The sequence below is a fragment of the Ursus americanus genome, chromosome 31 (assembly GCF_024610735.1).
Source record: "Ursus americanus isolate L20-20 chromosome 31, mUrsAme1.1.p, whole genome shotgun sequence".
Taxonomy (NCBI): Eukaryota; Metazoa; Chordata; class Mammalia; order Carnivora; family Ursidae; genus Ursus; species Ursus americanus.
Window position 1 is genome coordinate 36,543,968 of NC_142157.1, and position 17,479 is coordinate 36,561,446.

The 17,479-nt window shown below is 54.9% G+C and overlaps 1 protein-coding gene across 5 annotated transcripts in view; it reads left to right on the forward strand.

The window, feature by feature from the left end:
• The window catches only part of DIP2C (DIP2 acetate--CoA ligase C (putative)), a 390,975-nt gene that overhangs the window by 306,030 nt on the left and 67,466 nt on the right, over nucleotides 1-17,479 (forward strand). For all 5 annotated transcript variants that reach the window (XM_045812960.2, XM_087857775.1, XM_045812961.2 and 2 more), the window contains 8 exons: nucleotides 1,112-1,251; nucleotides 2,296-2,432; nucleotides 3,610-3,818; nucleotides 4,563-4,677; nucleotides 5,137-5,338; nucleotides 9,785-9,894; nucleotides 10,996-11,076; nucleotides 16,922-17,045. In XM_045812960.2, coding sequence (XP_045668916.1) covers nucleotides 1,112-1,251; nucleotides 2,296-2,432; nucleotides 3,610-3,818; nucleotides 4,563-4,677; nucleotides 5,137-5,338; nucleotides 9,785-9,894; nucleotides 10,996-11,076; nucleotides 16,922-17,045 — 1,118 coding nt within the window. The remainder of the gene's footprint in view (nucleotides 1-1,111; nucleotides 1,252-2,295; nucleotides 2,433-3,609; nucleotides 3,819-4,562; nucleotides 4,678-5,136; nucleotides 5,339-9,784; nucleotides 9,895-10,995; nucleotides 11,077-16,921; nucleotides 17,046-17,479) is intronic.

Below are 17,479 nucleotides of genomic sequence, written 5' to 3' on the forward strand. Positions count from 1 at the left end.
CTCTCACTTAGCTCATGGCTCACATGCAAGGGTCGTTGGGTACGGGGATAAAATTCATGATCTTGGAATTATTGCATCTGTTCAGTAGTCGACAGACTGTCTCTCCAAGGGAAAGGATGCAGCACTGAACAGAAGGAAACCCACTTGCCCTCAGGAAGCTGAGGCTGATGGGCGAGGCACCTGCCGTGCGGACAAGAGTTGGGGGTGTGCTGTTTGATGGGGTGATGAGTCCTTACAGATCTGAGCTGCCCTGGAGGGCAGTGCGGGAGGAAGGCGTGGGGACGTCTGCTGCAAGAGCACTGCAGGTAGAGAGGCAGGAGCAGGTGCAGAAACCCCCAGGCAGGAGAGGGCTGGGTCCCGGAGAAACGGCCGGGGGCTAGTGCGGAGTGAGTGGGAGGCGTGGGGCTCACGGGCCATGGAGGAAACAGAGGCAGTGAACCTGTATTTCTTCCCCTGACCCTACAACACCCTACAGAACACCAGTCAGCCAAAAACCTTCCCTAAGAGCTGGTCATCCAGCACGGTGTAGCATGACTCTCATTTCAGATTCTTAACCACGGCATGCGTCCACACGGGGCACGTCTGAGCTCGGACCCTTACCCGCGGCGTGTGGCTGGACGTCCGAGCTCAGATCGTTACCCGCGGTACACGTCCGCACCGGGCACGTCCAAACTCAGATCCTTACCCACAGCGCGTGTCCGCACGGGGCACGTCCGAACTCGAGGTGGGAGCAGCAGAATCTCCACCGATTCTGCTTCCTGCTGTCATCGGTTCTTGGAGACCTTGTTCTCCCCGTTAGTCGCTTCCCACACTGGAAAATCTGACCCAGAGAGGGAGGGGCAGAGAAGGAATCAGACGCTCTTCTTACTGACTGCAGGCCTTCACGCTTCTATCCCAGAAACCCGGAGGTAGAGTTAGTGACACAGACATCTTGTGGACAGAGCAGAAGCCTTCCCCGGCGAGCCAGATCGCGGGGCGGGTGGCATTCAGGTCGCATTCGGGGGCCGGTGGGTCCCCATCGTGGCTAGCTCCCTTCAGCATGTGTTTGTGTGTCCCTTTGGCGACAGCAGCCTGTTTGCTTCTGCCCGTTCAGACACACCTGCTCTTTCAGGCCAACGGATGACAGCAACCAGCCCCCAGGCCGGGGCGTCCTCTCCATGCACGGGCTGACCTATGGCGTCATCCGGGTAGACTCCGAGGAAAAGCTGTCTGTGCTCACCGTGCAGGACGTCGGCCTCGTGATGCCTGGAGGTGAGTGTGGGTGCCGGGCTGCAGATGGCATGGGGCGTTGAGGCAGGAACCCCAGCCGTGGCCGGTGGGCTGGTCCATTGTTAGCACATGCCTTCCCGCCCGGCTCCCCGTGCCCCTCTGGCATGAACGCAGACGGGACACTTAAATTCCTTAAAGCTTTGTGATAATGCTCTCTCTCCTGTGAAAGAATATTCAGGAAGCTTCCAAGGGCGTCTGTGCTCCTCTCATGCTGGGACCCCAGAGTCCTCTTCCCCAGGGGCGCCGGGGGCCCTGCTGCACCCCTGCAGCCCCCGGGAGGCTTCTCCCCCTGCAAGCCGTCCCCACAGGCTGGATAAGGCTGGGCACCCAGGCTGGCCGCGGATGGTATAAAAACCCATCGGTGGGGCTTTGGAGGATCGGCAGTGCTCGTTGTAGTGGAAGAGCCTGTTTTTGAAAGTCATGGACCTTTTCCACAAATGAGCACACGCAGTGGTCAGGGCACTGCAGCCATCGCTGGACATCCACCCCACCTCCCGAAACGCCGGCTCCGGCTCTTGGACGGACCTGAGGTCTGTGGCGGGAACATGGGGCGTGTGCCATATGAAAGCACCGCGGGCAGCCGGGGACCCTGGGCTTCCTCCATGCAGCCTCCTCGTATCCAGACGGCAGAAGTCACTCCCCTTAAATACGATTCCCATGTTCAGTTATGCACTGATATCACAACAGTGGAACTGGGTGTTTTCCTACAACGTGAAGATTCATGACTCACTTCAGGGAAAACGAGTCCCCGGCCCACTTGTATATTCGCATTTATGTTCCAGTGCTGTTTCTGTTCACCTGCTCTCACTCCTACTTGGTCATTAATTCCCTGTCCCTGTGCCCATCCCCCGTCTCTCTGTGTCTCTGTCCCCCCATCCCTCGGTCCCCTTTCTGTCTCTCCGTCCCCTCTCCCCAATCCCTCTGTCTCTCTCTGTTTCCCTCGCCCTCCCTTCCTCATCTGTGTCTCTGTCTCCCTCACCCCCCGTCCCTCTCTGACGTGACCCATGTGTCTTGTTTTGCTTTCAGCCATCATGTGTTCGGTGAAGCCGGATGGCGTCCCTCAGCTGTGTAGAACAGACGAGATTGGGGAGCTCTGCGTGTGCGCCATTGCAACAGGCACGTCCTATTACGGCCTGTCGGGCATGACCAAGAACACCTTCGAGGTAGGTTTGTGGGGGTGTGCTCCCTCCAGGTGTGCTCTGCAGGTGACCCTTACAGGTGCACAGACATGAAAGAGAAGGTTTTGTTTTCTCAATAAAACGTATTCATTGTAACTAAAATGGTCGCACATTTTGCTGCTAATTGTATAATTTTCAGTAAATTTGGCTTATCAGAGTTTCTCACCTTGTAGCCAGTGTTGGAAAAGGGGAAGAATCGTTTCTTTAGAAAGGGCCTTTTGTATATATTGCTGTTCCTAGTTTTGCCCGTTTCCTAAGTGCCGCAGCCGAGGGTCGAGGGACGGGGCCGAGCACACCTGTCCCGGCCTTGCTGGGGCCGCTCCTGTGGCCTGCCTGCCGAGGCCAGGCTTGGCCAGGTGTGAACAGATGCACACAGCAGGAGCCAGTGTGTGCGCACACACGTGCGTGCGAGGTGTCCACACACGTGGTGGCTTGCGGTTAGCGCACGCACTGGCCTCACACGCGCGCGGCCCGGCAGTAAACTCCGTGTCACTCTGCCTGCTCCCAGAGCTGGTATCTCACCTGCCAGGTGGTGCCTGACTGTGGGAGGGACACACGTTGATGACATCACGTGGGAAACGGGTTCGTTTGGGGACTCGTCCCTTACAGTTTAGAACGTGATGCAATGTCGTGCCCTGTACAGGTGCCTTTGCTGAGTGTGGACTCGAGTTTCTAAAATGTCCCTGAAGCCTAGCTAGACCGTCTGCATAAAACCCATCTCTTCCGTGTGATTTTCCTGCAGGGTCTGAGGACCCAGGTGCAGACTGGGGGCACTGGGATTTGTTTCCTTTGTGTTTTTCCTTTCTGGTGTCGTCCTGATAGGGAAACACTGATGAACAGGGATCACCCTACGACTTGTAGTACACGTCTTTGGTTTTCCGTTTATCACGTTGATGCTGGAATTTATAACAGAATTGATTAGTGTTCATTACACTGTCATAATGATCTCTGCTATCACATCTTAGGTTCAGAAGCCCTGAACGGCAACCGGTGGGCGGCCTTGCATGTGGGCAGTGGGGGAACGAAAGTTGGGGGGCGGGGGACGGGGCAGGGCCTTCCGCAAGGAGACGCCGCTAGACTAACACTGGGCCGGTCGGCTCCAGGGGGGAGGGCGCAGGTGGGCTGGGCACCCCCCCGGCACTCACCCCTTGTGTGTCCGCAGGTGTTCCCCGTGACAAGCTCGGGGGCCCCGGTCAGTGAGTACCCCTTCGTAAGGACAGGCCTGCTGGGCTTTGTCGGCCCTGGGGGGCTCGTCTTCGTGGTGGGCAAGATGGACGGGCTGATGGTGGTCAGCGGGCGCAGACACAACGCTGACGACATCGTTGCCACAGCTCTGGCCGTGGAGCCCATGAAGTTCGTCTACAGGGGAAGGTGGGTGTGCCCTGTGTGAATTCGGCACTCGGTTTGACACTACGCTTTTTATATGAAATTATACCAATTCCTTAAGCTGGTGGGACTCAGCCACCTTTGACATTCCAACTAGTTCTGAGTGTCCAGTTTTATAGAAATTTCCTAAACTCCATACATGTTTTCATCATTTCTCCTCTGTGTTAAGTAAAAATAATATCTGCGTGAGAAGGGGCCCCCTGGGGTCCACGTCCCATGATGCCGCGTTTCCCAAGAGAGAGGCAGGCTCTGGGGTCCACGTCCCACGTTGCCGCATTTCCCGAGAGAGAGGCGGGCTCTGGGGTCCACGTCCCACGATGCCGCGTTTCCCGAGAGAGAGGCGGGCTCTGGGGTCCACGTCCCACGTTGCCGCGTTTCCCGAGAGAGAGGCGGGCTCTGGGGTCCACGTCCCACGTTGCCGCGTTTCCCGAGAGAGAGGTGGGCTCTGGGGTCCACGTCCCACGATGCCGCGTTTCCCGAGAGAGAGGCAGGCATGTTTGGCAGAAACCAGTTGTCCCAAACAGAGCATTCCTACCGTGTGGCAGGCACGGCCTCGCAGGTGCAAACTCATGATGTGGGTTGTGGGGCTTCCTCGACCTCGGCAGGCCCGAGCTGCCTGTCCCGCGATTCCCGTTTGGGCCAGTGATGACGAGCTCCTGGTGGCAGAATGCTACTTCCCGGCACGTCTCCAGTGTGTGCCCCTGCGCCGTCCCCTCTCTGTCCCCGCAGGATAGCCGTGTTCTCAGTGACCGTCCTGCACGACGAGCGGATTGTGATTGTGGCCGAGCAGAGGCCGGACTCCACGGAGGAGGACAGCTTCCAGTGGATGAGCAGAGTGCTTCAGGTAGCCCTCCCCGCCCTGCAGAGTCTCCCCTGCTTCGTGCCAGCTTCCCTTGACCGTCGGTTTGGACGTGGCCGGCCCTCCGCTACTGGGCTCCTGTGCTCCCTGGCCGTCACCCCACTGGGTCAGAAATTGCACCGACCGGGAAACGTATAACTGCGTGGACCAAGGTTAGGGATCAGGGCTCTGCCAGACTGGCTCCCCCCATTCCCTTGGGGGTGTCACAAGTCATGGCTTTTCTTCTCATTTTGAGAGTGTATTATCTTGTTCCAAATTTCCTTTCTTAGTGTGTGCGGTATTCCACAAATCCCACATAAGATTACTCGGTTTGGAGAGGTAGCCCTTCTCTTGGCATCTTCACCCCACTCACGTGTAGGAGACAGTAGTCTACACAGTCTGAGTATTTGCTTCCCGTCCATCTGTAATACCTGTTCTGATGTGGTTCCCTCTCTGACTTTCCAGGCAATCGACAGCATACATCAAGTTGGGGTTTATTGCCTGGCCTTGGTTCCAGCAAACACCCTCCCCAAAACCCCGCTTGGTGGGATCCACTTGTCAGAAACGAAGCAGCTCTTCCTGGAGGGCTCACTTCACCCCTGCAATGTCCTGATGTGCCCCCATACCTGTGTCACAAATTTGCCTAAACCTCGACAGAAGCAACCAGGTAGGGCTCATGGGCTGGAGGGTTGTGCGGAGTCCGGTGGCTCTTGGGAACTGGGAGCTGTGGGCGCCATGCCTGTCAGGGGTGTTCAGCCCTTGTCTTTTCCTGGTCTGCGTGTTCCCAGGGTGTGACCCCACCCCACCTGAGGGTGCAACACTAGGGCTCTGCTGGGACAGCAGGGAGCCGGGCAGGTGCAGAACGCTGGGAAGGAGCTCCTGGGTCTGGCCGGGGGCGTTTTTCCAGGCACAGAGCCTTGCAACCTGGGTTTACTTGTGCACACGTTACAATAACATCTGTTTCACGTGGCTAAGTTAGGGGTCAAAGTAGCTAACCTGTGGAGAAGCTGCTTGGAACATGCGAGGAATCCTACAAATTTATTCGCGATGTAGTTACAAGAGTGAATGTGTGTTTAGCACTTGTGGCTTGGGGATGTGTAATTATCCATTATCTGACTTTGTCTTCCTGGCAACTAATCGATCGCGCTCCTCAGGGTTGCACACAGTTTTCCGTGAAAGGGGATTGATCACAAGACTGAGGACGGTGAAGGTTCAGCTCTTCTGCCAGCGACTGACAGGAGGTGCCAGGGGCGCGGAGGTGCCAGGGGCGCAGGGGCGGCAGGGGTGCGCAGTCAGGCTGTGTTCTAGAACGAAAGAGGGAGCACCTGGCACGGTGGCCACGGTTTCCACGTGTTGCACACACGAACTCCTCTCTTCTCATGGGGCCTGCGTGGTGGGCACTCTTCTGTCCCCGTTTCACATGCGACACGTTCAGGGATTGACCCAATAGCTGTGTGTCCACCCAGCTCAGCGTGGCCGCGGGCAGAGTTGATGGAGTCAGCCAGAGGCGGTTGGGTCACCACGGGGCGCAGTCCACTTGATGGTAAACGCAGGGACTGAGGCCCAGGCCCCTAAGAGAGATTGGAGGAGAGCTGGGTGGTCCCGTGCGGTTGCGGTGTGGCTGCTGATGCTGCAGGAGGGCGGGTCACCCCTCGCGTAGAGCATGTGTTGACTTACATCCCTGGCTGTCACTCCCTGTGGTGCAGAGACAGTCCTGTGTCCCGTGGTACATAGATGTGGCAGCATTTTGTTCTCTCCTCCCGTGAGGAGTGGATTCTCGGGAAACGCGTATGGTCACTGTCTGCTTTCTGGGCACAGTAGCTCTGTGGTTTTCATCCGATTTCTGTGCTATTCCTGGTTTCCTTACATTCCAGATTCCCTTAACTAATACCCTCCTTATTCCTCTTTTCTTTCAGTCGCTAGTTTGTATCATTGTTGCAGGAAACTGTAAAGTTACAGCTGACAGTATCCATTTCCTTAAATTCAGTGGGCACACGGCTTCAAGTGGCGAGCCCCCCAAATACAACACATTGCCCTTCCGTGGGCATATTGAAAGGAGGAAGAATCACGTCGTTGGTCTCCTTTTATCTCAGGGCATAAACAGCGGTGGGAGGGGGAGAGCAGTGGCTCCGTCTGGGTGTGTGTGTGTCTGTGAGTGTAATGGATCGTGGCGGCGGGGTCACTCAGAGGTGACTACCCTCTCCCCGTCCCCCGCTCACCTCCATTCACCATCACACACCGCGGCCCCGGGGCCTGGCCACCAGTGGTCCCAGAGCGGAGAAGCCCACGTGAAATCTGTGGGTCACAGTTCGTGAACCCAGGACAGGTGCTTACAGTGGGGGGTCGTCGGCAAGCTCGTGATACAGTTCCAGGGCTGCTGGGCTCAGTTTACCTGCCAGATGTCAAGAATCTGCAACCAGAGGAACCCGGCTGAGTGAAGAGGCCCACACTGTCTGCTCTGGGAGCAGCGTCAGGGCGCCTGAGGATGGCCTTCTTCCCTTGAGCAAGCCCAGAACGTATGAGTGGCGAGGGCTGGGCTGCTCGCATATTGCTGCTGCAACGGGGTGAACGAAGCTTCATGTGATTGATTTAAGGAAACAGTTCTTTAAGAAGGTATTTGGTGTCCTATCTGTTCTTGAAAGGTGATGTAATTCTGTGTCTGAAAAGAACTGTTTTTCACAAACACTCGTGGCAGCTGTGAGGTACTGGTCCACTTTCCTCCCTCAGCTGATGACCCATAATGGACCTCAGACAGATGGCATTTCCCCAAAGCCTCGGTTTCCCTAGTGTAACGAAGGAGCTGGACGAGGTGATTTCTAAGGCTCCGTTAGGATAGACACTTAACGACTGTGGACGAGTACTGGTTGGAGCCAAGGCAGACGTTTAGTAGGGCCATTTTTCCATGACGGTGTTGCTGGAAGCTTCAAGCAGAGCCCCTAAAATTGAGATAATTTGTAGACAACCTAATTGCCTCTTTACTGGATGGATTCATATTTGCTCAACTAACAACTCCGTGTGTTTGAGTGTCTTAACTGAGCACAAGTGTTAAAAGACCTTTAACCCATGAGTCCGGCCAGCAGCAATGTTACAAACATTGAGAAAACCCCGGGGGGTTAACAGTCCCTGGGATACATTGTATTGGAGCTGCGGAAGGGGAGCAGGGAGGAGCCCGCTCCAGGGTTCAAATCAGGAGGCAGTGAACTGTGTAAGGGTGTCCGCACACACACCCACCTCATTCGACAAGGCGGGGAAACCCTCGGTCCTTGGTAGGGGGACAGATTTTGTAAATAAATGGCACAGGAAAGCACCTGTCTCCAAAAAGTGTTTGGAAAAAGATAATTCTTAAATCCACGTGGGAGAGAGACATGTAAGGTCCGAGCTTCCCATCCAGACAACTCCGGCAGAGACAAATGTCGAGGAAGGCGGGACCGCCTGCTGGCACCCCGGAGCAGTGCTTCCACCCTCGCTTGAATTCTTAAAAAAAATTACCGAGAATACTTCAAGTGAGTTTAGGCCAGAGTGGCTTCCCAGGACTGTCCTGCCCACCTTGGTCACCGAGGAGACCTCAGGACACTTCACCCACAGACCCCAAGGCAGGAAGCGAAGGGCCCGTCAGCAGGGCTCCCCGGCGAGCCTCAGCTCCGTCCGCACGGCAGCTGCGCTCAGTGCGCGTGCACCATGCTGCCTCGTTTTCTTCTCGTTTTGTTAAATATGAAATCATCATCCCTTCTTCAGAATTTCTGTACTGTGAGCTAAGAGAAGAAAGTTCACACACGACAATGCAAACATAACGGGGTGGAGTCTGTGAGGCGTGTTCTGTGATGACACGGAAGCCAGTATCAGGGCTCCTAGAGATTGCGTAAGGTGAAGATTTCAGTCCTGCCTGGAAGCCCCGGCCTTCTCCTGCGTTGCTGTGATGGTGCCTAGTTTATGTTAGCCCAGGTCCGGATGGCCACGTGTCTGCAGAGAAGAATGGGGCCTGCTGCCCTGGACAGTCCCCTGCGGGTGTCACCCCTGCCCTGCCCATCCTCCCAGGGCGGGCTGGAGCCCGGGGTACCTGGCAGCCGCTGGCCCCCACCCCTCAGCCCACGTCTAAAACTTTCTGAGCTGTGATAAACAGCTTTTCGTGTGTGATAACACAGTGCAACAAATGTCCCGATTTAGAAGCCTGTAAGTCGACCTTCGGTAAAGGGTTAGTAAGAACTTTATTTAGTGGTGACTAGTATCTTGGTTATTTCTACTGCCTTCTTTAAACTCCCTCCCTGCCTCCCCTCCTCACCTCCATCTCACGCGCACTCACGCAATGGCACGGTCTCCTGGAACGGGGAACCCTCCCCTCTTCAATGTGAGTATGTGTGTGAGATGAAAACACAGTGAATGGTAGCAATTTGAGAAACCTAGAGGGTGTCTAGGGTTTCTTGTAGTTAGAAATTTTGCAAGAATTTCTGCAATTCTTTAAGAAACTTGTTTCTTTCATTGAAAAGAAAGCTATCAGAGTAGATTGTATCTGCCTTTCTCCTGTGAAAAGAGCATTGGTAATCGAGTCCGTAACAGTGGTGTAAGAGGAACTTTGAACAGGAGCCTCTTGGCTCCGTTGTCTGCCTCTCCGTGGGCCTGGCTGACAGCCCAGAGCGTTCCGTCCGTGAGGTGGACAGTGGCCGTGTCTGAGCCTTTAGCAGTGTTCTTCCCTGCGTTACAGGACGTATTCGTAAAACACGGGCAGCACTTTGTGTCCGCAGTCACTCAGACGGCCGCTCGGCGACACTGACCAGCACCATACGCGTGATCTGGAGCCCTGAGGGCGTGGCGGGGAGGCGCATCTGTGTTGATTCCTTGTCAGTCTTGTGCGTTATTTCTCCCAGACACTAATGTGCATAGGTCCCAACATTCCTCCAACTGGAGAATGTTGGCAGTGGGATTTGGCGAAAGCCTTGTTACGGAACTATAATCGAGACCTGTTCGAGTTTGCCATCATTCTCATTGTTGGGACACCATGGAAATCCTGTTGTAATAAGATTTTCTCAGAGCCTGGCCTTTGAAAGGGTTTCCCCAGGGTGAGCACCACGTGGGAGGGCCTGTTGTGAGTTCACCTGATTCCTCATGTTCTTTCCAGAAATCGGCCCTGCCTCTGTGATGGTGGGGAACCTGGTGTCTGGGAAGAGGATCGCACAGGCCAGCGGCAGAGACCTGGGCCAGATTGAAGACAACGACCAGGCCCGCAAGGTGAGCGCGAGGCCGGGCTGCTCTCCGAGCCCTGTGCCCACGGGCTGCTGCGTCATGGGCTGCCAGTCCCGTGTATACCGTGGGCCTCTTGTGTCCTGCCCCCTTGGTCCAGCAGACACACTGTATCACCTCACAAGGAAGATGCATCTCTTGGGGTTGGGCATCCGGTGGTACTTGCTTCTCCTCTTCCCACCAGCCCTGATTTAATGCCCAGACAGCCTCATGGCAACCTGGGGCAAGGCTTCAGAACCCAGTGGGGAACCAAGCGTCCTTAACATGTCCTTGGGGGCTGGAGGAGAGATCTGGGGCCGCATCCACCGTACACATCGCTGGGCTCGTCTCCCCGTTATAACCGCTCAGACTTGAGGGCGCTGATGAGTCACCAAGTGATGGCCCCAGTCTCTGTGAGCTACCAGGAAATGTGACAAGATCAACCACTTCGAATATTGCCGGTTTGGTAACAAATAGAATTACATTCATTGAAAGCACTTGGTCCCCATGTTCCCACCTCAGAATACATTTCTATTAATGAAGTAGATTGAGGGATATGCCTGGGTGTTTCCTGTGACCGGACATGAGGTGGGGCTGATCTTTTTTTCGCTGTCGTAGACCGAGTCCATGTGTTGCTTACAATCTTTGTGGTTGGCAATGCCATTGAATGACCTTGGGGAGTGACTGTTCTGAATAGCAAATAGAAGAGAGCCCGTTTTAAGAACAGGGTAGATCTCGTTCTGCCGTTCCAGCCCCCAGAAATCACCCTCTTCTGGAAGCCCAGGAGGAGGGATTTTTCTGTGTTGGCTGCTCCATCTGTCAGGGGAATGCCGTTCTCCCAGCCCGGGCAGATGGCAGGACACGTCCCTGACCAGGCATCACGCCACCTCCCTGTCACTGTCACGTCCAGATCGGGTGCAGTGCATTCCAAGTCGTCCAGGGAAAACCCCATAAGCCTGGCTTAGTCTCCCAATTTTGTTGGACAGGGATGTCCTCATTCCTCTGTGGGAGAGCGGGCTGTTCTGAGCCACCCTGACAGCACTGAGACGATGGGATGTCAGTGTGACCGTGGTCTGTTCGGATGAAGCTAACGGCTGTGCTTTCTTCCAGTTCCTGTTCCTCTCGGAGGTCCTGCAGTGGAGGGCGCAGACCACCCCCGACCACGTCCTGTACACGCTGCTCAACTGCAGGGTGAGCTCGCGGCACGCGAATCTCGCGCTCGCCCCCGGCGGCTTTCTCTTCCTCCCGCTCAGTCCTTTCGCTTCAGTGTCATGTGTCGTCCTTCTCATTTATGTGTGCCTTTTCACATAATTTTAGCGATTTTTTTTTTGTGATATCCCCCCCAAAATAGGGAACAGTTCAGATCTATTAGATATTTTTGTCTCTACTTTTATTAGTAAACTACTTTTCTGTAAGTAGAAAGTGAGGGTTTCACTGTAGACTTCCGTTCTGGAGAATGAAGGTCATTTCTGTGTTACAAGCTCAGTGAAAGTTTGTGTTGACATTTCACGTTGGAAAAGCAAACTCATCCAGTGCCGTTCCACAGTGGAGCTGGGGGATAAGACCTGAACTATGCAAGCAAATAGTAGTAACAATAAAAACTACATGTGAACGTCTTAATATACTTACCTTTTCTTTGCTCTGGAAATAAAGCCTGACAAGTAGGTTTAGGTCTTCCTTGCAAAATATCAAAATCTTCGTGTGCAAAGCTACCTCTTGCCATTTAGAATAATCGATTAGAGACAAGCAAAAGGCAATGCCAGCCCCATAACTGAGTTTCTCGTCTGGACATCCAGTTATCAGACAAGTTTCCATGTGGTGCAGCTCCCGGAAGCCAGCTCAGGTCCTTACCGCCGATGTCCCGACCATCTCGAGTTGTCGTGTTCCTTGGATCTGTTCAAGGCGTCCCCCAAGAAGAGTCTTAGAAAGTGTTCCTGCCACCCTGGCCTCCGTCAGGGGCGTCTGCCCTTGGGCCCGTGGGGACCTGTTCCCTGGATTCACTGTCCTGTGCTCCCAGGTGCATGGCAGTGGGACGCGTTGCATCTGGGCTCCTGAGGATCCGAGCCCCTGGAATTGCCGGCTCTGCTTTTCTGCTCTTCCCTCCATTAGCTCCGTCCTCAGCCTGTCCATGCAGGAAAGACTCTGCTGTCCCCCACTCTGCTCACACCGCTGCCTTGCCGGTGGTCCTCGGCTCTGCAGTGCCACCCTAATTTCCCTGCCCTCCACATGTGTCCTGGAGACCGTCCTTCCTGTGGTCTCTCAGTGGCCCTGCGGAGATTTCCAGTATCCCCTCCAGAGGGACGACCCAGAGGGATGACCGTCCTCTGCCCCCGGGAGGGACATCTGCTCAGACCCCCCCTCACTGAAGTACTTCTGCCCCCTGCTTAGCTTCCCAGACGCTGCCGTGGTGTGGTGTGCTAGGTATGACGCGGTGTCCTCCGTAGACTCAAGCCGCGAGACAGCAAGGGGCAGGTCCTCATCATCCCCCAGCCCTCCCCAGCGCGGTGCCCGTGTTCTCTCCTACTTGCAGTGGGGTTGAGAAGGGAGGGTGAGGATCCGTGCCTGGATGCCCTGGAGCCATAAATAGGCAGCCAAAGGAGTTGGAGACCACCCTGCCGCACACACAGACTCAGAGATGCTGCGGGTGTGTTCATGGAGGACCTGTACCAGCAGGGAGGAAGACAGAGCTGTGCTCACCACATCCAACTGCGGGATGCCCGCGTGAGAGCAGAGCCCTCAGCTGGTCCCCTGGGGCGACGCCTGCACCCTGGGCTCCGCATGAGCTGCTCTGACCTGGGTGATGGGTGTCCCCATCCCTGACCCCGTGGCCATGGCCATCCGCATAGCTAGATGCTGGATCGTTGGGGGAAGATGAGTCACCAGAAGTGAGTCCCGCTTCGTTAGAGAGAACAGAAAATTGGATGGGGTGAGGAGGAGGTCGGAGCTGTGAGTGGGTCCGCCTGGAGAAAGGTTGCTTCGCGTGGCTGGCTTCCATTTGCACACAGCTCTGGACGTGCCCGCAGCGGCATGCTGAGCTAGTTGGTTGCCCGAGCCTCGGTGTTCATCCCCAGCCCCTCAGCCCCCCGCCCCCCCGCAACATACGAGTGCCGGGCCGGGGCCAAAGGCTAGAACCGCCATCTTTATGGCTGTGGTCCCTAGTTTCCGCCTCAGGCACCCGCACAGGGCAGCACTACCCATACGAGGGTAGCACGAGCCACACACATAATTCTGTGTTTCCTAAAAGCAGTATTTTAAAAAGAAACTGGTGAAAAACTTACCTCGTGGATCCAAAATATTGTCAGGCCCGCATGTGGCCCCCTCATTTTCCTGATGGCCTCCGTCCTGCGAGGGGCATTCTGTCGGTCGTGCCTTTGGCGCCTTGACAAGGCTCCCGTGTGCCGCTGGACCGTTGGCTGCTGTGAGGCCAGCTTCCTGCTTGCTGCAGACAGATTGGTTCCTATGCTCTCCCCCCCTGCCAACGCCCTCGGGAGGTAAGGGATCTGCCAGATTTATAGTAGGAAGTGGGGCTCTAATTCATTGCAAATCACGGAAAGCTGCACGTTAGAACTTCTTCCCATACAAAAGACCATCTGTTATTTTTTTTTTTAACAGAAACATCAGCTAAATCTTTTTAAACTTTTTTTTTTACTTGTAGCAACTTCTTTAGAATTTTAAAGTATAAATCCTATTTGGCTTTTTCTGAATTCCTAGTGTTTTTTCATTCATTATTTAATTTCATGTAAAACTTCAAAAATGGTGCCTAAATTCACAATCCTTGACACTGAAATTTGTTGACTCAGGACAGGGGTTGGGTGGTGGAGACCCTGTCCTGCCACGCTGTCATGACCCCACCCGAAACCTCCTTTAGGAGAGGTCAGCCCTGATTTCCCCAGTGAGGTGGTTTATACCAGACTCTCCTGTGTTCATGGACACCTCGCCCTTTCCCGTGGATGTTGATGGGGGTCAGGCAGCTGGTGGCCAAGGATCACAGGCTGCCATTTTGTGGGCCGTGCACCTGTGGTCCTGCATTGTTCGGAGCCAACTCCAGTGGTGTTTCTCTGGAGGCGGGAGGTTGTGCGGGAACTCCCACACGGGAACCTGGGGCCGCATGGGCTGGCGGGGGTTCCCTCGAGGCAGGGTCAGCCCACAGGGGAGGAGGGGGGAGACAAGCGCTGTGCTTGGCTGTGCTTGGCGGCCGGTGGCCCCGCGCTCCCTGTCCCAGCACAGCCCCTCCGGGCGGCTTGGGGCAGCATTGGTCTCCAGGCGTCCTGTGGATGAGTCCAGAGTCCGCCTCGCCCACAGGGCCTGCTGCGTGGGGTGGGGACTTTCCCGCTAAAATCCATGATTGGCATCGTGAACTGATTCAGAGGTGGCTAAAGATAAAGGACAGCATCATACTGATTAAATTTCACCTTTTCTGAAGTGTGTCAGTGGGAATTGTCACACACCAGGGCCAGCACGTCTTTTCAGACACATTCGTGGCTGCTGGTTCTGAGCTGCAGGCAGGACTGGCCTCGGATCTCCTGGAACTGGGGAGAAGGTCGGCTCTGGAGGCAGGAGTGCTTGCCACCTGAGATAAGACAGGGGCGCCGTACCAGCGGCCGGAGGGTAGTGACAGAACAGCAGGGTCTAGCTCCGCGGGGACGGAAGGGTGAACCCCTTCTGCCAGCGCCGTCCCTGTGGCGTGCCACCACCTGCCAGCAACGCGGCCTGTCCCCACCTGACGGTCAGGAGGGGTGCTGGCTGCCCCCCAGGACGGGGGGGGTGGGACAGTCCCCACCACCGCCAGCACAGGGGTGGAGCTGGCCCTGGGTCCCCCCATCACTGTGCTCGTCTTCACTTTGAACTGCTGAAAGGACATTTGGGTCAAGAAGCACATTCATTTTGGCTCCGAGGCACAGGTGTGGTCTCCAGGAGTGGGAGCTCAGTGTCCGATGTTGGAGGGTCCAAGCTCTCGCGGTGTGGCTGCGTCTCCCGCTCCAGCCTCCTGGGGCTCTGTTTACCCCGCTTTGCCGCACTCTGCTGTGACTCTCCCATTATCTGACATTTTAACCTTCCTCAGAAGAGAGACAATGGAGGGAAACGTGTGCGACGAGAAGGTTCCGTTCAGAGACGCGTAAGCGGACCCTGTGCCCCGTAGGAGAGACCAGTCCTGGCCGGTGGGAAAGGGCCAGACTGTGGGCAGGCCCCTGGTGGCTCCGGGCGCTGCTCATACACCGGTGAGGGGACCGTGTTGCTTCCTGGAGCTCGACACAACAGTCCGTTAGTTTGTGAATGATTTTGGCAAACACGGAGCGCTGGTGTTTGTGTCCTGATGATAAAAGGTCCCACCCGCCACCCGGAGCAGGTGTTTCTAACCAACGGGCCATACTAACGGGAATTCTAACATGTTCCCAGCATCTCCCGTCACTAGAGCACCACTGTCCGTTTGTAGGGGACCCCAGGGTCTGGTCGCCTCTGTCCACTCAGCATTTCCCGCCTTCCACACCAGTTTGCTCACCGCTCTTCCCTTGGGACTTCACTCTCCACACGTGACATTTGCGTCGAGTCCCCGAAAATCACAGTGTCTCGCTGTTCTTCCCGCTGCCGCTGGACCGCTGGCTCCCTCCGTCGGAGCAAATGGTGTTGTCGAGATGCCCGGGGCCACGTTCAGTGTGTGGAGCCTTCCCAGCCCCGGATGCCGTGGGCCGGCGCGCCCGTGGCTCCGGGAAGGCCCTTCACCCTATGGATCACTTTAAAATAGGGTTTGAGGGGCGCCTGGGTGGCTCAGTCATTAAGCGTCTGCCTTCGGCTCAGGTCATGATCCCGGGGTCCTGGGATCGAGCCCCGCATAGGGCTCCCGGCTCAGAGGGGGTCTACTTCTCCCTCTGCCTGCTGCTCCCCCTGCTTGTGCTTGCTCTCTTTCTGTCAAATAAAATCTCTTTAAAAATAAATAAATAAAATTAATAAGGTTTGATTGTGAAGAGCATTGTTTCTATTTTATTTATTTTCTTCAACTCTTGGTTTTGAAATAATTATAGATCCTCAGGAAGTTGCAAGTGTTTTTAAGGTGTTTTTTGATTCAAATGTGTTTTCCATTTGTCTCTCCGTGTTTACAAAAGTCTACATAAAATGGATTTGACGGTTCGTTTTTCCCTTTACTGTTCGTTGTTGGTTTTGTTTGTTTTTTTTACTGTCGCCTTGTTTTGTTTGCTTATTTTTAGACCTTTTCAACTTCTGATGTGGTGTTTCTTAAAAATATTTTCAACTTGTCTAACTTTCCTGTTCATTCCCCCTGACTCTTACTGCTCTTGACAATTACACTGAAGTCCCAGACTTCAGTTGACTTTTTTTTGTAAGTTTAGCTATTTTTTAGGTCAAGTAATTATTTTTTTTTAAAGATTTTATTTATTTGAGCGAGCATGTGAGTGGGGGGAGGGGCAGAGGGAGGGAGAGAATCTCAAGCTGACTCCATGCCGGACGTGGGGCTCAACCCCACAACCCTGAGGTCATGACCTGAGCCAAAATCAAGAGTTGGACGCTTCACTGACTGAGCCACCCAGGCACCCCCAGTAATTTTTTAAAATATTAGTTATTGGGGTGCCTGGGTGGCTCAGTCCGTGAAGTGTCTGACTTCGGCTCAGGTCATGATCCCGGGGTCCTGGGATCGAGTCCTGCATCAGGCTCCCTGCTCAGTGGGGAGTCTGCTTCTCCCTCTCCCTCTGCCCCCCCCCACGCTCTATCTCAAATAAATAAAATAAAATAAATAAAATCTTTTAAAAAATAAAATACTTTTTGTTAACACAAGTGTATCTAGATGCCTCTTCAGTGCTGCCCTTCTTGGCCAGTGAGAAGGAGAGGGAAGTGACCACTAATGGCACAGGGTCTTCTGGGGGGTGGCCAGAGTGTGCTAAAACTGACGACCGTTGGTAGTTGCACAGGTGAGCAGACGCAGTAACATCCACGTTACGTGGGATTGGCTGGTACCTACAGTCCGTCATCTCAAGAAAGCTGTATGTTCAAAAACATGTCACCCACTTGTTCTTGCAATCCTCAGGGTACGATCGCGAGCTCGCTAACGTGTGTGCAGCTGCATAAACGTGCCGAGAAGATCGCCGTGATGCTTATGGAGAGAGGACACCTGCAAGACGGGGACCACGTGGCTCTCGTCTACCCGCCAGGTGAACAGGCAGGAGGGGCCCCTCACCGCCCTCGCTCTGACCGCTGACCGGTGGTTCTGCGTTCTGTGCGGCTCGATGCCTCTGCGTACGGCCTCTTGTGGGGATGGTGGTGCGTGCTGTGCGACGCGAGGGCATAATGCGAAATTTTGCAGACGTTTGTATCTGTGTTGTATTACGTATCGGAGGTAGCTCATTGAGTTGATAGTGATTAAATCCTTCACTAAACCGATCACCATAGAGTTGAGTAATTCCTTAGAGAAACGACAGATATTAAACCTGTGGCCACGATGGCACCTTTTACATGAAGGAACAGGCCAACGGGAAGTATTAGCCGAAGCCCCACACAACTCGGGAGCAGAGGAGACGCGGCCAGCGGTCTCGGTGCCCCGGGCTAGGACCTCTGCTGATGGGCATTGCCTGTGTCGACTGAGAAC